The following is a 24,385-nucleotide window of genomic DNA, read 5'->3' as shown; positions in this document are numbered from 1 at the left end:
AGGCTATTTAATAACTGACTGCAATTTTGAAATGAACTTTCACTTTTGTCCGAGGAACAATTTTTGACTCAACCCATTACACAGCTTTGATGTTATGTAAACACAGATATCAGTCTGATATGCACCATCAAACAAAATAATTGCAGAAACATTGTGAAAAAGGAAAATGTTGTTGTTTTGAGGAAATACTCTAAAGATCAAAAGTAGCACACAAAACTAATAAACGCTGCCATCCTCCCATTAGTGTGTTCAGGACAGAGAATAAAGGTTGAAAACCCCATCACAAATTACACTCTCTCTGCTTTGGCAGCTCCACTTTTTTTTTCCTCCAACAGCAACATGACTTCATAATGAGCGTTTGCAGACAACATCTGCATTTTACCGTCGGTGACAGAAACCCTCAACCTTGTTTCTGCAGCATTTTAGCATGAACTAGTGCTGGGCCCCATGGGACCTGGTTTATATGTGACTCAGTTCTCCCCATTTCATTTCACATGTTCTTAAGCATACATGCTGTCTGAAAACAGAATTACTCTCTCAGGTATAATAAAGCTCAACTTGATGTGAGCTGGCTTGACATGCTAACAGTACCCAGTCTTGAGGCTGACTAGTGCATCCTGGACGCCGGTCTGATGGTATTTGGTCATGTACTGATGCATATCTGGATAGTTCTTCCTGATGTTGCGCTCGGTGCTGCCGTTAGGAACCGTCCCAAAGCGGAATGGAGGGGAGTAGGAGTACGGACTTTGGAACTGCAGGGAGAGAAAGAAAAAGAAAAAGGCAATTTACTAAAAGAGGTGAGTGATTTAATAAGGCAGTACAAAAAAAGACAGAAACTCAAGAGACAAAAGGGTAGGAATGAGGGACAGTGACGGGAGGAGAAAGGAAGTATAGGTAAAAGACAGTGTGAAAATGTGAAAGTGAAGAAGGGACACACGGGGTGAGGAGAGTGGAGGAAGAGTGACAAGAAGAGACAGAGGAGAGAGGAGGAGGGAGTGGACTCATCAGTCATCATCATTGTGTGTCCAGTCTAGCGTGAGACTGGCCAAGGTTCTGCTGACACTGCCAGCCTCTGCAGACTGCAATTACACACACACACACACACACATAAACAAGCACACGCGCACACAAATACAAACACACGTCTTTGATCTGTGCTGCATGTGTGTGAGCCTGTGGGGCTGCTGTGCTGGCACTGTTCATATGATGACAGCTGAAGCTGATATGAAGACCAGAGGCTTTGGGCTGCTGAAGACCAGTGGCTTTCCCCGGAGAGTCCAGTGTGGCCGTGGGGCTGGCATCCATTACAAGAGAAACTGTGACTGTGAATGTGTGTGTGTGTGTGTGTGTGTGTTTCCATATGTTTTCAGTCCCACCTTCTTGTCAGACAGCCCTGTGACTTGGTCCACAAACTCTTCCTGGATCATGAAGGCAGCCAGGTTGGCAGTGTAGGAGGCCAGGAAGATGACAGCAAAGAAGGCCCACACCGACACGATGAACTTACTGGTGGTGCCCTTTGGGTTCTGCACGGGCACTGAGTTATTGAACACCAGACCCCACAGCAGCCATATGGCCTTACCAATGGTGAATGACGGACCATGTGGGTCTGATAGAGACAGAGAAAGGGAGGAGAACAGGGGGAAATAAAGCCAGTTATTATGGACTGAAGAACCAACAGAGACGTGAGACATACAGGAGTAAAGGATGAAAGCTTAATCTCACAGTTGACCATTTCTACGAGGCAAATCTTGCCTTTTTTTTAAATAAAATTGCTCAGTGTTCTATGCTTAAAGGGATGTTTGCTCAATGTTATATGCTTAAAGGGAAAAACATTTAATACATAACTGTACAAAGTTAAAACAATTCATAACATTGCGTTTTCATCTTTTCATTAGAACATGGTAATCAATATTTTAATGGAGTCATGCAGTAATGATCCGTGACATGTTCAATCCATAATACAGTTAATATAGACCTGAACCTTGACTTGAAACACATTACATTATCCAATCAAATCGCAACATCAAGATCTGACAGAAAGACTGCAATTAAATATGTTCCTCCAAATCGTTCAGCCATGAACAAACATTAAAATACAGCTATTTTGACATGTTTTAACATGAAAGGAACAGTTGTTACTGATCACATGACCACAAGAGTGTGACAGTGAATAAGCGTGCACCCGGAAACTGAGGAAGTGAAATAGAAAACAGCCATAATTAACATCATTATTTCCTCTTGTGATTTTCCCACGATGGCTACTGTGAAAAGGAGCCACAAAACTCAAACCCATACATCCCACCCCCTCCTGATGGCACTCATGTCAAAGAATTTCAGCTTCACTTTTTCTGCCATGTATACATATATATATATATATATATATATATATATATATATATATATATACATATATATATATATATATATATATATATATATATATATATATATATACATATATATATATACATACATATATATATATATATACATATATAAGTGTTTGCTTCCTTATGGACCCAATGGTAAACTCTTATAGAGAGTGTTCATGTGTAGAAGGAGGAAGAGAAAGGCTTTTGACAGAGGTCAATGTCAACACAATTTTTATTTTGATTGACCTTTACTTCAAGCCAACAAATGGAGCAAATAAATCACAGTCTGCTAACTAACATGATTTCCAACATAATGGATGTTTTTCAGATTAGAAAAACAAAAGTACAGAACTTCTTCTGAGCTGAAGACCTGCTTCTGTTTCTTGCCTTCCTCCTCTGCCCTCCATCGAGGAACAGGAGCAGAGCTGAGAATCAAAGGCACTTCAGGGATTTTTCTGATAGTTGCTGAGTTAATGTGCCCGTTGACTCAAAAACAAGCAGCTGGAAGTAAAAATGGACATGAACTGAGCTTCTGCAGCGTGTGACTGAGACGCCGCTGCAGCTCTGTGTGACACACACACACACAGTCTGCATTTGTCAGGACTACAAGGATTAGGAGAAAACTATTCATGGGTGCTTCTTGGCGTTGTGAGCCAAAGAGAGAGTCAGTGACATCAGACTTTCTCCACCCCCCCAGGTGATCCTGCAGAGCTTTCTGAGAGGACGACCATAGGTCGATATTTACTAGCCTAGTTGTTATGCTTCTGCCTTTCTTCCATCAATCATGCTGTGCGCCGCTTGACGCGAAATTGAAATACCGCTATACCGAAAACAGAAAGAGACATATGTATTGTGTATTAGGGCCATGCATGAAGAGAAATGTTTTTTTTTGCCATGACAAGATTAATGTTTAGTGAATTTACACTGTGAAGAAAGAAAGACTCTTAGAAACATCGGGTTCAGACTTCAAACTCCACATGTCGAGATTAAACTAAAAATTTTAAGAATAACGTTGAAATATCATGTTGAGATTGGAGTCGACATTAATCTGGACTTTAATCTCGACATTGCGTCTCGATATGTCCTTCAGAGAGAGCGACCGCTCCACAGAGGCTGCGAGATGAAACTATAAAAGCACTTCTTTTTTCACACAGTAACTTCACTCACCAGACATAGTAGTTATATTGATCTGCTAGATAACTGCTAAGGCGTTAACAGAGCTGTGTATAAATGTGTTCAGTAAACATCATTCATTGAGGATGTTCATATTTTTTGCCCAGTTTTCCAGAATAATTTTCATTATCTGGCAGTTATTTACAATATACTGCATGTTAAAATAGTTTATTAACAAATTAAAATGAAGAAAAACGTTTTTATTGAGAAACAAAACACTGTAGTTGTACATGAACACCAGATTTTGCGTGTTAGATTTGAAATTTGAGTCTTTGTCTAAATGTGCAAAAACAGGCCAAAAAATGGAAACTATGTACAGGCCTTTTTCCAAATCTCTCCTCGTCCTGCAACAGGGTGAAATTACCGTAATGACCACATGCTGGCTTTTGACGTGCAACTTCTCAGCTTTCAGAAAGCGTTAACACATAATTACGGCGATGCAAACGTGATGTCTGCTATACGCTCGGTGTTAAAGGGTTAACAAACTGTGAATGCAGCTCATGTTCACTCACACACCCGTTCACCTTTTGAACTGTGACCTTAGTTCAACATTGAAAAGATGAAATATGCATGTGAACTAGATCACTCCTCGTGCACATGACCTTTGACCTACCTCTCATTAAGTGTGACCAGGCACAATACTGAGAGTGAAAAACGTAAATGCGGTACTATTCCTTTAATGATACTCTTATAAGTGATCGACATAGGAAACATTCACTGTTAATAGAAAACCGTCATTAAAAACACAGTGAAATCAGAGACATTCATTAGAGTTACGGTGCAGTGAGAAGCCATCAGGAAACCAAGAATAAGTGCCAGGTAGTTTCAACAAGGAAAGTGCAGGAGTAGAGAGTGTTCAAGACAAGTTAGGTGGTGTTAAGAGACTCTCACCTATTGCACAGATTTGTAGAACCAATCAAATGTGTTTAAACGTAAATTCAACACTTAAATTGAGCTCAATAATAATCTTTTTCCTGTTCTTTCAGCTGACGACAGTATTGGCAACCAGCTTAGGGACCTTCAGGGAAAGCTTGGATTTGTGTTTGTTGCTCTGGGGAGAAAAGATTGGTGTGATATTCCTGATGACACACATGTGCATGTGTGTGTGTGTGTGTGTGTTTGTGAAAGCCTACCTTTGCCTTGGGCCAAGTTGCGGTTGAAGCCCAACGGACTGACAAACTCAAAGAGGAAGACGGCGATGGCTGTGACAATGAGCAGCATCACAAACATCATCACCCAAACTGATGCACTGAAGGGCTCTGAGGGGAAGAAGAGAGCGGCGACAGAGAGTGGAGAGTTTAAAATCAAGTACACGAGACAGAGAGACATTACGGAGGAACAGGTGACGCATAAAAAGTGCGGCGGGGAGAGCGTAAGCGGACAGACTTTGGACTCAGGGAAAAAAAGGTGAAGAAGAAAGAAAGACGAGGGATGGGGGGGAGACAAAGCAGGGAAAAGATGATTGAGGGGAGAACGGTAGACAGAGTGAGTGGAGAGGGGAGGGAGAGGAGGAGAGGAGGAGAGGGAGAGTTAGTCACAGAGAGTTTGACGGAGCACATTTCCATATTTCTCATTATTCCCTTGGATGAGAGCTGAGAGAGGGAGAAGCCTGGAGCAGGGGAGATGGCTGAGCAAGGGGGAGAGAGAAGGAAGGAGGGAGAGCAATGTGAGTGATCTGATGTGCCCTGCTGTGGGCATATGCATGTGATCTGTACTTGTGTGTGATGTGCGCATACCATGTGTAAGTGTGTGTGTGTGTTCGGTGTGTAGCAGGGCAGGAGTTCAGAGAGAGAGGGATGAGTACCAGAAACCCAGACAAATGTGTGTGTGTGTAAGTATGTGACAACCAGAGTTAGCCAACCCTGAGAGATTGTGCACTGAGGTGCCTCTAATATGAGTGTGAGAGATACTGAACCGTCACTGATACCCTGGCCCAGGCTCAAAACACACACACACACTTGCTCAAAGACACACATACACACACACGCATCTAGTACACACACACACATATACAGCTTTCAGCGTATACACGTTCCGCCTAGGCACATTCATTCACCACACATCCTTGATTCAATACACAAACGTCCTAAAATATTCGTGCAGTATCAACACACGTTTTCTTTTTTCCCCTCGCACACACGCATTCTGACACATGACTTGATACACAGCGACCAACACACGCATGGTCCAATACATCCCCTCGCTCTCTGCATCGCTCCAATGACAATACAAGACATCAGGCGAGCACAGAGGAGAGCGCTTTTGTTTCTACTCATCTGAACAACTGGAGGAGAAGATAGGGAGGGAGGGAGAGGAGGTGAGTATCAAGACTGCTTTGTCTCAGCCGACTTTTCACATATAAACAAAAAAAAACAGCTGGCACGCTCCATTTCCTCTGCTCTGGTCGAAATATTAATGTGCTCAGGGTGTTGAGTCCCAGATAAAGTCAAAGTACAAGTAGAATTTGGCCAGTCTATACTGTCAGAATGAAATATTCTATTTAAAGCGTGGGGTTTTTGCCAACACGTAAGCTCCTCCCTCTCAGCTCACTGGGAGTCAGACAGACATAAAGAAGAAAGATGACTGAAAAGAGAGCAAATTTACAATAAGGAAAGACAAAAGAATGATAAATGTACCGAGGAACGCAGAGGGCGAGACGGTGCCATTGCTGCGAGACACCATGACACTGATGCCAGTCTCCACAAAGGGCACAGAGAAGTCAATGACCTCTGACCTCTCCTCGTTGATGGTTAATGAACCCACTGCCATGATCGCCTTCTTATACACCACCTGGGGGACAGAGAGGACAATAGTCATATTGAGCTCAAAAGTCCTAACAGTTATGTTGGATGTGAAAAAACACACAGTGACTGCGAGTGTAAGAGCAGAATGTCGACAATAGTTGGAGGGCACTTCCACCCAAAAGAGATGAAAAGTAAAAATGCAGCTGTCGTTTTCACCGTGCCACCATTCTGGGTGTCTGAATGTATTCTGACAGACGGACACTCTGCTCATAAAGCTGTCATTTTTACTACATCGGGAAATGTTGGTTTTTCTTCTTTTCTTTTCTTTTTTTTTCTTTCTCCGATTTAATTGTCTAATGGCTTCGAGCAGCCTGCCTCCTAAACACCACCTCCTATGGATCATACTGGCAGGTGCCATTATCAGACCTTTCACGGTTCAGTATCAGTCTTTAAGCGTTTAACAGTGATCGCGCTCAGCTTTCGTTGAATCTATAAATAATTCCCATGCGCACATTATTGGTCAAGTGAGGTACATTTATCCCCCGCATGTCAAAGGGCTTCTTGATCTGCACTTTAAATAATAGTTTTTTACATAACTTAACAAGTGATTGTGTTTCAAAACACAAACAACAGCATCAGAGAACACTGTCACAGAATATTTTAAAAGACAGGCAGCGTGGTGATGCAGCGGGTAGTACTTTTGCCTCACAACAAGAGGGATTTCTGTACAAACCCCCAATTTAATGAAATAATAATTTGACCACAGGCCAACCTCATACACACTGAACTGAAGTGAAATTATGGAAAGGCATTAACGTGACTCAAAATTTAAAGGTGAAGTTATGCATTCAATTGTCTAAATTACTATCATTATTATATCAACAAAACAACAACAATATTACTACTTAATGCAATAATGATAACAACAATAATTATGATAATAATTATAATAACAAAGACTTGTCCAGGGCCATTGAAAGTAGAAAAAATAAAACAAACTAAGAACGGTAAATAAATGATCATGATAATGACTCGAGTTGTTCAAAGCCTTTGTGAACAGAAGTGTTTTGATGAATCTTTTGAAGACGACAAGAATCCAAATGCTTAATTAACCAAGAAGTGCATATTTAATTTCTTTTTTTTACTCTGCTACTCAGGATTCTTCTGACAATTCAAACACATGCAGACAGGAGTTAGTTCAATCAGAGACTCTAAATTACCAATATCTGGCTCCAGCTCACTCACTGACCCTCACAGCATCAGTCCTATAGATAATGGATGGATTATAAATGATCCGTATGGAGGGGGGGTGGTTTGGGCAGTCAGCTGCAGGAGAGAGGCAGGAGCGGAGCAGGAGCGGAGCAGGAGCGGAGCAGGAGCGGAGCAGGAGAAGAGCAGGAGCAGAGCAGGAGCAGCGCCAGGTGAATTGATTAGCTCAGCTGCGGTGAATCAACAATCAACCTTCTCTGTCTCTGCCGTCGCGGCTGGACCAGGAGAAGAGCTGCTCCTGCTGAGCCAGCTCTGCCCTGCATCTCTCTGACAGCCGATTGCCCAAACCACGCCCCGGCTCCACAATCTGTAAATCAGTTTTAAATCTTCAGTGTCACGACTGATCCAGGTTTACGTGTAGTGACACCAGTTGGATCACAGAATGTAGTTTTAAAGGATAAATCTGCCAATATCTCACTATATTTTTGAACCCAACAAATATTATGATATAAATCAGTACTTCAACATGCCAAAGCCTGAGATGTGTTATTCTTCTGCTCATGACACTGGGGCACGAGGACTCTTTGCTTTTGCTTTGATCAGGGACATAATGTTGAAAAATAACCTGTTCTCATCTCTCAGGCTTAGTGGATATTCACTGTTGGCTCACACTCAGACAGACTTCTATTTTAATAATATGATCAAGATTTCCATGACCAACAATAAATCATAAATAATTATAAATAATAGAGTATACGTGTTCCTTGTCAGTGACTGCTTTGTACTGGCTTGATGCTCACAGTGACATAAAAGTGTGGACCGACACTCAGGGCAGCTGCTCTGAGCGGTTAAATGTGCCATCTGGTGCGTCTCCTTCAGACGTGGAAGGAGACCCTGTGTGTCTGTAAGACGACGCCGAGGGACGTGACAGAGCGGCGGTATATGACCCTCTTGTAATAAAAAACAAGGACTGAACAAAACTTTAACTTAGCTCTATTTGAGTTATATATTTTTTTAAAACCCACTGCAGTTTCTGCAGTTAAGTAATACAAGGAAAAATAAGTAAAATGAGTGGAGAAATAGAATGACAACACTACCATCCATGAGCCACAACGCAACAGTTTGATGCGTAATAAAAAGACATGAATCGTGAAAATGGAATGACCTTCACAGGCCCAGTTGAAGCGAATAGTTTTCGTTAAGAATTTACAGAGTTACAGGGACTTGCAGAATCACTTGTCGTCAACATTGATGCTGTTCTGGTGGCTCATAGAGTTGTTGAAAAAAATGTTATGTTTTTGGCCACATCTGTTTGACTGTGAGCAACATAATTCAAAAAGTAAATGAAAGATCTGGATGACATTTTCTGGAGATGTAGGTTATGGCCCAAGGAAGAAATAGTTGGATTTTGCTGGTGGTTCAGACACAGACATATTCAGGGTTTTAAAAAAAAACAAAAAAAAAACCCAAACAAATATTAATATTGCATGATAGAGCAGTATATTGCCACTGTGGGATACTCAGCTGCCTTGGCAGGTGACTGCACTCTGTGAGTGCTTTTTGTAGTTTGTGTCTGTATTTCTGAACCCCTTTAAAAGAACAAATGGGCTTATAGGTCTGGGTACCAAAGGCAGGGAAAGGAAGTTATTATATTATTTGCTGGCAATGATGGAATGACATCAGCTTTAGAAGAACTCACTGATATATGGCATTACCCTGTAAGCCAGACCAGTGCTGGCTCATGTATATTCACTCTTGCAGATGGCCTGGCCTCCCTCCCTTTCTGACTGATTTGCATCTATCCTGAAAGTGGTTGGACAAAACCATTTACCTACAACGAGGCAGGTTGGATACGGTAATGGATAGAGGAGGATTTTTGTTAGCATCCAAGATGACTACTGCTGATGGAGTTGAATGTTGAATCCACTATTGAGACAATTATGATATGAAGACGATGGCATACTCTGGGGAACAAAGGCCTGTCTGCGGCACAATGCAGTCTGTTTACATTTTGTCACACATTTCATTGCCCTGACCAAATGCAGGTCTGCTCTCTGACCCTTCATAACAGCTGTGGGTAATGGGATATGAACTGAAAAGTTTAAAATCCATTTGCAAATGCAAATTGCTCTTGCTGAGCTACGCTTGTAGACAATGTGTGACATTTAAATGGTTAGAAATGCAATGGAATTACTTGACATTTGGGAAATATTGTACACTTACACTTGAGACTAAAGCAACAGGACTGATGTCACTCTTATACTGTATTGGTTTATCAGGTGTGAGCCTCAGCCAGTGAGCTTAGCTTAGCATAAAGGCCTGGTGTCAAGGCCGTAAGACTCAGTGTGTTAATCGTGACCATTAGCTGAGATGAAAGAAGAAAAAAAACAAACTATATTAATTTTAACTGCAGGAGATGGCAGTAATGCAACATCATGGTTGCAAGCTGCCGTTAAACCCCATAGAAGAAGAAGAAGAAGAAGCTGCTAGTGGGTAAATGTTAGCATAAATCCAGATCCAGAGTGGCATTATTCAAATCTAACTTAATATTCATGGAATTATTAAGCAATAATTCCATTATGATCTTTCAGCATAATGTAAACGCAAAGCCTTCATAGGCAATGTTTAAAGCCTTGTGGACATTAAGAGAGACTCTGACTAATCACAGGACAGTTAAGAAAAAGTTGGTGCACCCATTGGCTGTTGTGTGCAGCTACACATACAAGTCCCATCAATGGAAAGGTTATTTTTTCCAGCATTGGCAGCAACTGCCTATGCTACAAAGCAACCTAAAAAAGAAAATTAGTTTTGAAGGTTTGGACAATAAAAGCAATAAATTGTTGTGTCGATTTTAGCAATATCAGTGTGGAGTTTCGCAGAGGGAAGTCATCTCTGCTGTGTTTACACCGGACGCGGTTTTGTCACGCAACAAGTTTACATACATAGCCAATGCAAATACACGATATTCACGGGCGGCACGACAGTTGTGATTGGTGCACAGCGACGCAACATATTCGCACACGTCTGACAAATGAGTTGAAATCCTTCAAAGATGCGATGGCCAATCAGGGTTGAGATTCAGAATGACTCTGCTCAGAGAAACGTATAATTTCAGAGTCCACACACGCACAACACTTTATCTCTGCAGAGAAGAAACCGTCATCTTGTGTGGTTTCACAACACACCATACAGAGCTGGACAAAACTTGGAGCTTCAACGTTATGAACGTTATGGAGTTATGGAGACGGCCGACGTTTTGGTTTATGGTGAAAAGAAGGTCCGTTACTTCTGTTTAAAATACGGCCACACCAATCACGTCACAAGATGCACAAAATTATCCCACGGTGCGATAGCGTGACAAATCACGTTTGGTGTAAACACAGCATTAGTGTGTGTGTGTGTGTGTCATCTGGTGGGAGTGGGTTTGGACAGAGTGCCTTTATACCAAAACAATAGTATTTCAACAAACAAAAATCCTCATTATACTTCCTACTGCAGCTTAAAGTAAAAAAACTAAAGAACATTAAATATTTATTTAAATGCTCACAGACAGCGAAAGAGAGATGGGCTGATGAATAGTAGGAGAAAAAGACGCGGGTAGGCATTACCTCTCCAACCATGCCATTCCAGACATTGTTGATCTTCTTGCCGTGTTTTCCATTTGTAACCAGGTAAAGGTCGTAAGTGAACTTGACGTTCCTCGCTATCTTCTTCAGAATATCAATGCAGAAGCCCTTGCAGCACTGCTTTATGTAGGAGCCTCCTGATGTGCTGTTACTGAAACACACACACACAGACATGATTAGGGCATATTTCATATAAAAAACACTTTACACAGGTGAATGTGTGCAGCACTGTAGCTATAATCTCGTTGCCTGCTCCTTCCACATCCGCTGCTACCGTCAAAGTGTAAAACTAGAATTACAACAGCGGACAGTAATCATAAATATTGCTGAAGGCTAGTCAGAACATGGACGTGTGTATTTCCCTGAACGCCAACTAACCAAACCACATGAAAACACGGGGGTACTGAGCAGATGCTGCTGGGCTTTAAATAGAGCTGGGCTCTGCAGAACAATCCCATCCACATGATTAAAATATCAGCTGTCCTTCCCCTCGTCTCTCCCGTCATTCTTCCACGTCGTCTTTTTCTTCCATCGTCCTCCAAACCACATTCACCACAGCCACACAAACGGGCTGCACAGAGCGAGAACTGTTTGTTCAGGGAAACTTTTCCGAGAGCCACGCAAATAATTCTCATAACCCATTAAACCCAACCAGCAAAATTTCAAAACTATTTCCATAAAAATAAATTCTGCTCCCTGTGCTGGCCATCTTTGATGTAGCACATATTGATTGGTACAGCTCTTCTGTGACCTTTGCAATTGCCATTTTGGCAGACTCCAGTTCAAGAGAACGTTCATGAAGAACGGAGGAATCCACACACGCGGAGAACACAAGGAGAAGAAGTGAAACAATAAAGGATTGGATCTTTTAACGGCAGTCAACTGTGTCTGTGGCACAGCATCGTATGTGTGTGGAAAAAAGAGAGCATGAGCCTAGTATACATTCTTGAAGTGACTGTGTGTGTGTGTGTGTGTGTGTGTGTGAGTCTACATATGTACAGCATGTGCCCCAGGTGTTCTAATGCACACTGTAAACATGAGCTCTTCCCAGCTGAGCCCTCCCTGTGTCCATATGTCACCATGTGAACGAACACACACACACACACACACACAGCAACAACGATGAAGTCCCCAAGGTAATCGCACAGCGCATCTGTTTGATTCACGTCATACTTTTGTATCAGCAAACATACACAAATAAAGTGCAAGTATGGCCACTGAGTAAATGGAGCAGTAATGGATCGTGGCTCGATGCGCTGTATGTGTGTACGCATGTATGGACACATGGTTGACGAGACGCAGGGACAGCAAACGCGACGTAAATGAAGAACCAGAAGAGACGAGTTGTCTCGGCCTGTGACCGCACACACGTCTGTGGCAAGAGGATGACAAATCTCGGGTCAGGTCACATGTTGAACTTTCAAAACGCAGGGATTCCGTTGTCCAGTTGTTCAATTGTGCGTATCCAAAAGTGACATGGATCCGAAATATTCCATCGCTTTCACTGTGAGTTGACAGAAAACCTTTTCAGAGAGAAAAAGATGAATCCTAATAATTATCCTGAACAATTTGAATTGTTTTTATTGCCTGCATGCAGTCACAAGTGGAATTACTGAACCCAAAAAAAATATGGATTTTATTTGGGTTTTGCATTGTGCGGATGCCAGTGATCAGTCACACGCACAATACAATTATGGTACTGAGCCAGTGACAAATAAAATAGCAGAAACCATGATTACTACTTGTGTTTTGAAGACAGGCTGTATATAGAGATGAGCAAAGATGTGAACTGCAGAGATTAGCAGCGAGAAAAAAGCTGTCTTGTCCTGTCGTACAGAAGCTTCTCACCGAGGTGTCCGTATAGAGCAGATAATTGGAGCAAAACCCGAGATGTCAAAGAATCCAAGGGAAGAATCACTGAGAAAGTTTTACTCCCTCTGACTATATTTGAGAACTATCTCAGCATTGTTTACACACTTGAGAAGGCTGCCACATATTTCAGCCACTACAATAAATGCCTCTCAGTTGTTTTTCTTTTTTTCTACCAGAAGAGCCGACAATATCGTTTGATGTGTTGATTTTTTCGGAGAAAGCGCAAAAGCTTTACGCACGTCATATTTTTTAAACCCGACATCAACATACTGGAATGAACTGAGCTGAAATTTTAAAACAGAATAGCAATAAAATATGTGTTTATTTAGAAAAATAAATGTATAATAACAGTAATAATAACAACAATAATAATAATAATGATAATGATATAGACTGTGGCATCTTTCATAGTAACCAAATTTGCTTTTCAGAGTTGGAGAAAAACAATAACAAACAATACCAACAGTAAATAATGACAGGATTACTTGGGCTAATGACTCTAGTTTTATAACGTCTCTGTGAACAGATGATTTGGGGAATCTTTCGAAGAATCCTTACAAATGCTTAATTGACCAAGAATATAAATGCTTAATTTTTAGTAAAAATAATAATTTAATTATAGGACAGTTTCCCCATGTGTGTGTGTGTCAGTAGGGGGTTTCTCTGGATACAGTGGCATGGAGTGTAGAGCGCGAATGGTTGTTGTCTCTGTATGCAAGCTTTGTGACGTGTCCAGGTTTTTCCCCTGCGACTGGCCCCAGTGATTCCTGTGAACCCAAGAGATAAGTGATAGATAATGAATGGATCTCTTTAAAATCAATAAAACCATCCCCACTGGTGTCGATCTAGGTTTATAGGTGGTGACACCTTTGTTTAGAGTGGGTGGATGGATGGATGGATGGTGATATATAAGCATTGATGTGAGTGGTGACGTGGAAAATAAATGTATCTATACACTGGAAAAAAGAAAAAATCACATTCAATGAAGTCGCACAACAGTCTGTGAATATGTGAAAGCTCTTTTCATTAGCTGACACTTTTATCAACAGCAGCAGACAACTGATAAGTTAACATTCCTGGCATCACATCAAATAAAGACATGGAAAATAAGTGACAGGAGGTGTGTGTTTTTTGTAGAATGAAAACAAAAGTGGTTTAGGACACCTCCAGAACATGGTGCAGAATGAAGATTAGACAAATAAAATATTCATATGTGCAAAAGGCTTTTTCTTCTTTTTAACAATAGAAATGATACAGTATAATGCTGCTATCCCATCTGGAGTGTGAGAAGGACATTTTACTATTGAGGAGCAGCAGAAACAAGAGTCACGGCCAGGTGAAATGATGACGTAGCTGCTGCAGGGAGCACAGAGCTAAGTAACCGCTTGTAACACTGACAAAAAAGGATAGACCACAGCATGGAGATATGGACATGCTGCTCCCACAGGAGCCTTGAATGCCAGAACCAGGATTTAGAATTTGATGTGAACAGCCACCGGCAGCCAGTGGGAGGAAGGTGAGGAGAAGGGGATGCAACAAGGGGGTGGGGGACCTCGGGAGGCTGACGGCAGGGAAGGCTGTAAGGTGGTTTGTAGCCGCTGAACAGAATATTTTACAAGGCTGTGTGGGTGCAGTAATCCAGACGGGAGATGACAAAAGGTGGGACAGTGTACCACATTAAACACCTTCTCATTTACTGTCACGCTTGGATTTATTTCTTTCAGTTTTTTACATGGAGCGTGCATGTTTACAGAAAAAGCTGTAAATGTGCCATGGTCCATTGAGGAAACCAAAAGACCAGTTTTTAAATTTTACATTAAAGGTCCAGTGTGTAAGATTTAGATGATATGTAAAATCATAACTCAATATATGATTTTTTTTCTATAATAACCTGGATGTATGTATTGTTGTTTTTCATTATTACAGAATAAACCCTTTCTAGGAGGAGTATGGCCTCAGTATGGAGGCCGCTGCTTTGGATCACCATGTTGACGGCAACCAATATTAAGTTTATTTAAGAAAATTGACTTCCTTAAGGTTTGTAACTTCACTAAAACAACACTTTGGATCAAGAATTCTACTTTACACACCAAATATACTTTAAGCTACACATTAAATCATATTAAATGGAGAAAACCCTGATGACTTTATATTTAAAGTCTGAAATCTGAAAAGAAGGTCTGCATATTACATTCTAGAAATGTCTTTCCGACTTAATTATTTCAATTCTTCACGTTCAGTGATATTTAAAGTTCAACATTTAGTATTCAGAGGTTCAATTTTACATCACTTAAGTTTCTTAAAAGACTCAAATCCCTGTGGACTTTATTCTGCCTCCATATCAAACCTTTTAAAAATGTAGGTTCTCTTTTGCATTAAAATAATGATATACAATGAACCATGAATAATGCATGAATCATACTGTTTATGAACATCAGGTAGAAAAGTATAAGCAGAATTATTAAATAGCAAAGAGAAAAGTTTAAATAAGTAACACATTTCACAGCACAATGTATAAGGAAGTGTGTGTGACACATGCAATTACAGAGCAGACAAAAAAAAAGCAAGTGCAGAGACAGATTGGCATTAGCGAGTTAGCACCAACAAAAAAAAAACAATAAATTATTAACACTGACAGAAATACTTTGCCAGAATGTGTTAAAACTCTCTCAGAAGAAGTTTGGATTCAGTAAAACTGTGGTGACAAAGACTCAGGTCACGTGAAGTAAGCTAGTCTGAGTGAGTGAGTGAGTTTTGAGTTGAGATTTGAATACATGAGACACTGTGCGCCTCACAAATATCTTTCGTGAGGCAAATAAATCAATGTACACAGTAGAAATAATGTTATTGACAGACGACATCGTCGACTGTGGAGTTTTGTGTGCGCACACATTTGAATTTCAGTCTCAAGGACAAACGGACAGATGACTCATTATTATATAAAGTAAAAATGAGTGGGCCCAGCATAAATCTTTGTAGAATAAAAGTGGACAAGCAAAGGGCAGCCGATTGGCCAGTGTGTTCTCAGACAGACTAAGATTTATATTATAGATTATAAAGGACAGTAAAAGTTGGTAGATTACAGATCAAAAGACAAAACAAAGACAACACGATTTAATTTGAACAAATGAGTGCCTGTTTCACATCCTGTGAAACCTCCAGCCTCTCCATTGTACCTTTAAACAAGTGCGGTTTTCAAATGGCTCTTGATTTCATGCGAGTAGTGGGCAGGTAGTGGGTGTTATTTGTTCACCACCACATCAAGTGTGTGGGTACTTACTCTTTGACGTGTTTGCGGCAGGGCACCGAGTTTCTCATGCAGGTGCCGGTGAGGATGTCCACGTTGTCGACAATGACAAAAGGTTTCTCCTCCAGGGTGACGATGGAGAGGTGGTTCTCATCCGCATCCTCATCCCCATGGGAGTTATACCTCGGCCACACGGGGAACATCAATGACAACGTCCCGTTTTCCCAGCGACCCATCTGTGTGGGCAAACACACACACACACACGCAGCCACCATAATTAAAGTGTTCTGACTTTTTAATTTCCTTGCTTCTCTGCAAATAGATTGTATCAATTTGTTACCTTCTCCCACTTCCTTTCACTATTCAGGACGATGACAACCAATTTGGGGTTGGCCTGGTAACCATCTGGAGTGAAGGATAAGTCTCGCCCTTCACTCCACACATGCATCATGTGTCTGAAACACAAGGGATTAAAAAAAACAAAAACAAAAGGAGTAGGAAGCTGTTATTTGCTTTTGTTTTGCATCTGTTAGTGTTGAGCACAACAAGAGCTGATACATTTGAAATAACAAGTTAAGCACTCTGTAATCACTGCATGAGTACTCTTGAAATCAATGCTGTCTTCACCCACTGTGTGTGCATGCATGCCTGAGTACGTATGTGTGCGCACACATCTATTTGTGTGTAGGAGGGAGGAAGAGTCAGAGGCCACATATCTCACCCATCAACATTCGGCATTGATTTCTCCACAGATAACCGCCTGAAAGACAAGCCACCGGTGCAACACGGATGCCCTCACTCTCTTACTCACTAGCGTTGCCCTGCATCCACAAACAGATGCTTTGGTGAAATATTTACACACTCGCTAAAGTGAAGCAGTGGAGCGGAGTAAATGAATCAGTATTGCACAAAGTGATTTGGGATTAGGAATATGCTCATGCCGGTAACACGATATTCAGAAAGTGAGGATGCTCTGAGAGGTGAACTCAGACCCGGTGGGGGGAAAAGGTGGGTTGTCAAAGGATGTTTACAGAAAAGACCAAATCACTAGAGGGACAGTGGCGTCCCAAAAACAGAAAACACTTTGTATCCTTGAGGTCTTATGTTGTGTTTTATTAGAAATTGTTCGACTCATTCTGACACTGTGTCCAAACATGGTTGGTTGGATGCATGACAATGCTATATGACGGATTCTTTGAAGGATTTGTCTAGACATACATTCAAGGTCCAGTCTGTAAAAAATGTGGTTAAATACAATGAAAATATCTGTCCTACCGCCAAAATAAACATGGTGAGTGACTAATGGTGTCGGTGTCAGTGTTTGCAGTGCTGACTTTGTTTGGACCAGAAAGGCAAGAGGTATCGGTAGAAATGTGACATGGAGAAATGAATGGAGGCAGATGGTGCCTTCATTTTCCTTTGATCTGTATGCAGGTTACTGTGGCAACCATGGTAGTAAATTACACACTCTAATGTTCTTAATGTAGGCATAATTATACTTATTTTTTTATAGACGCACAATCACCCGAGTGTATGAGTTGTTGTGTTTCATTCCCTGAGAATGAGTGTTTTATCTCTATATAAGGAGCTGGGTCATCTCTACAGAGACTACCATGTTTTTACAGTAGACAAACTACACATCTTTGAGTTTTGATGCCAACAGTATAGGCTACAACACACATGTGGGCTTATTGAATGTACTACCATTCATACAAATGTATAATAAAATGTTAAAATTGAATATTGTTTCTTGGACAAACAAGCCAGTGTATGCGCAGTGATTACAACGCAAAGGGAGATCAACATCCCAGACTCACTAATAACGGCTCATTACTTTAGTACCCCCTCAATGTGGGCGGGGTTGACATACCACTGCTGCATGAAACTGCCGTGACACAAGACACAAACTAGTGATGAGCAAAGTAGTTGTTTTCGGTGTAACCAAATCATTAGAATCAGTTCATTAAAAAGAGTTCAGTACTTCCTGCATGACCGGAGCGCAGACTCCGTCTGACAGACACTGGACTAAAGACAGCTGAACGGGTTGTGATTTGCTTTCAGCAGTGCTGTCGCTAAATACACCAACGTTGGAGACTAATGCAAGTTTTCAGTTATTTAACTGATCCACAGTTCGACATTGTTTGACACAGTTTGTTTCTTGTGTCAGACGTCGCGCTCATGACTCCTCCAGTGACGACAATCTGACCAATCAGAAGCCGGCAATCTGTCGACGTCACAATTTAGTATCGCTTGGAGCTTTGGCAGCGCAGGTAGCAGGTACTATCACTAATGGAAAAGCAAAAAAAAGTGCCCTGCCGAGTCATGCTAGAACTATATAGTGGAAAGCACCATGAGTAAAGAAAGGGTGTAGTGAAAGGAGTTCTCTGTTTGTACACTGTCTGCATTCTAACCATTACATATCACTAGTTCTGACATACTGGACCTTTAAATGGACGCACTGCTCTTATGCTGTATAAATTCTCTAAACTAAAACATAGCTCTGGGGGTTTTTTTTGGGTCAGAGGGGACGCAGGGTTGCAGTGGATTCATGCATAAAATCAAATATTTCGGCAGGAAGTCAAGATGAATAAGGAGAATTGTCTGAGTGCTGTTTTGCATGCACCCCATGGACGAAAAAGCAACGATAATTACACTCCAGCTCAAATGAGTGGGATTTTATGTCTCATCTGCAGGAGATGTATCAGAGTTGACACTATTTGATAAATATTGTTATTGGACAGTGGATTAGAGAAGGGTACATTAAGCACCAGCTTTTAGAAAGACTTGGATATAAGGCTGTGCTGTTTTAAAGCGCACTGCATTCACACAGAGTAAAAAGCAAATAAAAGGTCCCGGTCTCCCTCACATGCCGGCACTGCAAAAATACCAAACAGCTCTGCGGTGGGAATACCCTCGCTCCCTCAGCAAACACAAATAATTAAATACGAAACTACAAAGTTAAATATAAGAAGCACCTCTGAGCTTTGTAACGGAACCAGCCATTTTACTATCAACTCATTCTGAGTATTAGTGATGTGTCAAGACATCTATATGTTTTTTCTTCTTGTTTGGAAAACCTTCATGGTGCAGCAGGTATTGCCCCTGTCACAGTGAATTGCCACAGCTGAATACAAGATAGCAGAAACACTGAGGCAATCTATTCTGGGAAGCTGCTGTCTCCTGTTTCAGGTTTGTTACCATTTCTGGAGCGAAAGTCTTTTCATTCACACAGATAGGCCTGGTGTGTTTTGGAGGAATGTAAAATAAGTATTTACAATTTGATATTTCTATGAATATGTATAGTCGAGCTACACAGAGCGTTTAAAATAAAACGTAAATCTCAATGATTTATGCAAAACCTTTGGCATTGGAAATTCAATGAAGGGTTTTTAGTCGCAGCATCAGCGGCATCAGAGGACAATATGCCCCATTGTAAATGCCATCTTTAAAATGTAGGTCCTGTGTGTGGAGCATTTTTCTCTTACCGGGGTACTTGGGCAGCCATTGTGTGAGCACTATTCTAAAAGTATGAATACAGAATGAAGGCAGGCTCCTCTCAAAATCTGCATTATGGTAGCAGGGAGCATCTTTTCAGAAAAAAGAACAGCTTGGGGGTTTGCTTGGTACAGTGACTCCATCAAAGAAAAGAACCTTTTTTAAATTTTACTACAACGACAAATCTCAGTTAAAAAAGAACCTGTGTTGTTGTGAAGTCCAAATACACTGAGCCAGAGTCTGAGTCATTAATTTCTATCAAGCAGGGATTGACAGGGAATCCAACAGTGTTGATAGTGTCTTTTAAGAGCCAGATTATGTTGTCTTATTCCTCTCTTGTTTATACGCACACTGCAGCAAGATTGTATCACGACATACATGCAGAATTCTGATCACAGCCTCACTACTTCACAGTCAGGGTGGAGGGAAATCCAACCTGTCAGTTTATTAACACAAAAATTGGCTGAACTTGTTTTGACAAATATGCAAATTCTATCCAATAAGTTGGTGAGACAAATGAGGTGCCACTGACAGAAGGAAAAGAGACTGTTCTGGAAAAGGTTTGAGCTGCTATTGAGGTCTAAGTTATATTAGATCAACCTGTCAGCAACTGCGGCATTGTATGGGCATTGATATATATTTCTGATGGGTTAATAAGAGTGAAAATGGGATAATAAAGACATTATGGTGGAAATCATACTGTGGCTCCCATTCTAATGAGGCACGCTATAAGTCACAGATGAACAGAGCCTGCAACGTTATGTTTTAATTCATTTTTATATGGTCGGCTGAATTAATAATCACATTTTAGCCAGTGTATATGCCTCATATTCAAGATATAGTCACAACATCACAGGAAAAGCCAGGCTGAGAACTGAGGCAGCTACCGGTCCATCCAAAAGACAAAATAGCATCATCTACGAAATAACCTACCTATCGTGCATTAAACATACTTTGGAGAAACAGGAAGAACAATTGCTACACGTAAAAGTGAACACAGGAAGGAATGTGAAAAAGAAGCAAGAGGAAGACAGAAGTAACTTTCAACGAAGGTAAAAGTAGAGCAAAAAAACTTGAAATCAGCCAAATCTTACCACTGCAAAAGGGGACATCACATCAGGGACTGGGAAAAGACCAAAGTCATCTGCTCTGACGGTAACAAACACCACCGCTAGATCAGAGAGGCCATCGAGATCAGGAAACCACCTCCGAGAACCATCAACTGGGATGAGGGATCTTAATCCTAACACACCTGGGATTCTAACCACGCCCCCTGCTGTCTGATGTCCTGTGGAGGACAACATCCCAGGTGTGTGATAGGATGACTGTAGTCAGAAATCTGCATGCATTATTCGAGATTCAATCTTGCCACAGTTAGAGTATAACTATGTATATACGTATAACAGGATGCAAGACACGTAACATCACGTGACCCTTCTGAAGAAGACCACAGGAAGTGTTTGAAACATGTCATGGTAATCAAAAAACCTTGTTTTTCTGTCTGAATGAACGAAAATTAAGTTAAAATAAAGTTCTCTGCCTTGTTCTCGGCTTAAATAACACCGTTTATTTGTGTCACAAAACAATCGGCATTGTTTGTCTGAAATTCCCATCCCTGTGGAAGAGATGAAAATAGAATGAAAGTGAACGTGGAAGGGAACTCCCCACTATTAGGTAGCGTAATGTGCAGGGTGAAGGCAAAGGGAAGGTAAAGGTTAAAGGAGGCAGTGATGTAACCTTAAGGATGCCAACAGCTCTAAAACACCAAGCAACAAGTTGACAAGTTTCAACCAAAAAGCCGTCTATTACAGCTTTATTCAGGCAACAGGCAATTTTATGTCCCTGGTCGTTCCAGTTGGCATTTTTGCTCGGTCACTGTCGAAAAGGTCAGCAGTAGCGAGACGCCAGTAAGGATGTACTGTAGATACTTTCACTCAGAGCCAATGTTGTGCGATAATATGTACTCCTGCTACAAAAATCTATTTTTAGAATACAGCAGTGGGAGGAAAAGCCAGCAGCCAGGCTACAGTCTCAAATCACAATTTGAACAAACAGTTAAACAAAAGGGGGTACAGTGACTCCATCAAACACGATAATATAGACAAAACTGAACAACTGCTTTAGTTTGGGTTTTGAATGAAAACCACATACATGTGGCCAAAACAATAACACAGTGTAAGCAAGACAAGATAAAAGGTTTTTCTGCGTTCATTACTGTGTAATCAGTTATAACATTATTATAATGACAAAAGCTATCATTTCCTGATGTAATGTGTGTTCTTGTTCAGGGTGAATATAAATGTAGATGAGCGTTGACTCTCTATTGTCTATGTCCTCGCCTTCTGTTTAAAGCATTCAACATCCCAGCGCGCGCACACACACACACACTGAATAACAACTGTATGTGCCACCTACAGTGAAACATGAGAAAAGACGGAGACAACAAAGCCCAGCTTAAAAGAACAAAGCTTGAATTCTGACTTGAAGACAGCGACTGTAGTTATATAGTCATGGTGCATAGACAATATACTACAATACACACACATATACATATGAGTTTCTAGATAACACAGGGTAGTCACAACGGGGAGGTCTGCTGAAGTTCAGTTTCTTTGTCTCTCAACTAAAGCAAAATAATGAGCTCATACGCGACGCAGCCATTTACACAATGAACAGTGTTAAATGTCATTAGACATCACAGTGTTTAACACCGCTGTCATCTCTGCTTCCCTTCTGCCTTCTACCCCTCTCATTAATACATTGAAAAGACTTATGTAAGACAGCTCAACACTTGGCTACATAGACAAACAGTTATGCAAGCTCCAAGACCTTGATCTCTGCACACACACACACACACACACACCTGCGCAGGGCACTAGGTGGGAGCTTCCCTGGACTCCTGTCTGATGCTGTACTGTAGCAGCTGCTCTGGGCCTCGGGCAGCTCCCCCTTCTCTCGCAGCATGGCGGTGGCCGCAGAGGAAACAATGCTCACTCCATCCCGCACTCTTGTCTCCAGCGGGTACTCCCAGTCATCATAGGACACAGAAATCATACCCAGGGGAAAAATCTGAGAGGAGAGAAGGAGATATCTGAGACGTGGCACATATGGTGAGTAAAATTCTAATTAACGTTTCTCTATCCCAAATTGAATCATCTATCTGTACAGTATTTCTCAAACGCGGTTCATTTGCTGGATGTGCCTTTCTGGAGAATTCATAGCTGGCTATGGAAAAAAAAAAAAAAAAACTATAAAAGCTAAAGGCTCATTAGGTCTCTCTTTTTGAAGTAGGCTGAGCAAACAAAAAAATGCAGGCACTTCATATATTTCAATATTTCAGGCTACCCCAGAAAATGTTTTTGCTTATAATTTGGTAGCTACTGTGTCAGATCTTAGTGTATGAATGAAAAATGAAAATAAAATAAAATCCAAGCATAAACAGGAACGCTGTGCCAAAGACAATGGGAGGAAGAGAACAAATATTTAAGAAGCTTCTGAAAAGATTTGACATTAATTGTTTCATTCATTAATTGCCTGCTGCTTTATCCTACACATGAGGATCATGGGTTGCTGGTGCTAATGTCAGCAGCTGACATAAATCGAAAGGAGGGGTACAGCCTAGACAGGTCATCAGTCCATCACAGGACCAACATACAGAGACAAAAAACCATTTACTCTCACTTTTAGAGTGTCCAATTAATCTGTGCATGTTTTTGGACTGTGGGAGGAATCCGGAGAACCCAGAAAATGCACGCACAGAACATGGAAAGTCTGTACAGAAATGCCTTCATTCAGACATAGTTACAAACCCCAGTCTCTTTGCTGTAGGGCGACATTGTCATTTTTAGTCTAAGGGGAACACACAAACTGAGGTGATTAAACGATTAAAAGAATATTTTATACAAATATGTATAATCTATAATAATAAGAGCTACCGACTCCAGTTATTTATACAAAAATTCTTAAATCAATTCTGCAAACTAGAACATGGGTATACGCGATAATTATATAAAACTGAAATGCTGTAATAGTGTTTTTATTTACAGTGTATCTGTAAAAACGTCTATATCGCCACGCAAATAACACATAGTGACCAGCTATTTGTCGACAGACTTCTCTCGCAAAATCCACCTCCAATAATCATTCAGAAGTCCAGCGCTCATGACCGCCCACTGCTCCATTGACTCCCAGAGAAGCTGAGCTTCCATGGAAGTGACGTTTTTGCTGCATTTGTCCAATCACCGTTGAGCTCAGTGCCCTGCATGTTTTAGACGTTTCCCTGCTCCAACACACCTGATTCAAATCAATTCATCAACAAGCACTGCAGAAGCCTGATGACGAGCAATTTATTTGAATCAGGTGTGTTGGAGCAGGGAAACGTCTAAAACATGCAGGGCAGTGTGGGTCCCGACAGCCAGGACTGAGAAACACTCCCATAGAGAAGAGTTGAAGCTGAGCTGCTACAGGAATACGGAAATCACGTTATAAACAGCTGATCCTGAACAAACTAGTGACACGTTCTAATTGTGTTCTAGCCCAAGTTCAGTCTTGACATGTTGATACAACACAGTACATATTTGACAGCATTTCACTGACCTACTGTAAATGCACTGTATATACATACAGTAAAATAATTTCACTTTTTTG

The 24,385-nt window shown here is 41.1% G+C and overlaps 1 protein-coding gene across 1 annotated transcript in view; it reads right to left on the bottom strand.

Annotated features, from left to right (window-relative positions):
• The window catches only part of grin2ab (glutamate receptor, ionotropic, N-methyl D-aspartate 2A, b), a 114,836-nt gene that overhangs the window by 7,213 nt on the left and 83,238 nt on the right, over positions 1-24,385 (bottom strand). The window contains exons 8-15 of the mRNA XM_044027448.1: positions 22,602-22,807; positions 16,584-16,698; positions 16,277-16,479; positions 11,107-11,275; positions 6,182-6,335; positions 4,679-4,804; positions 1,377-1,606; positions 592-752 (exon numbers count right to left, since the gene is read on the bottom strand). Coding sequence (XP_043883383.1) covers positions 592-752; positions 1,377-1,606; positions 4,679-4,804; positions 6,182-6,335; positions 11,107-11,275; positions 16,277-16,479; positions 16,584-16,698; positions 22,602-22,807 — 1,364 coding nt within the window. The remainder of the gene's footprint in view (positions 1-591; positions 753-1,376; positions 1,607-4,678; positions 4,805-6,181; positions 6,336-11,106; positions 11,276-16,276; positions 16,480-16,583; positions 16,699-22,601; positions 22,808-24,385) is intronic.

This window comes from Solea senegalensis, linkage group LG6 (assembly GCF_019176455.1).
Source record: "Solea senegalensis isolate Sse05_10M linkage group LG6, IFAPA_SoseM_1, whole genome shotgun sequence".
Taxonomy (NCBI): domain Eukaryota; kingdom Metazoa; phylum Chordata; class Actinopteri; order Pleuronectiformes; family Soleidae; genus Solea; species Solea senegalensis.
Note: the sequence above shows the minus strand (reverse complement) of the source record. Positions and strands in the feature narration are given on the sequence as shown.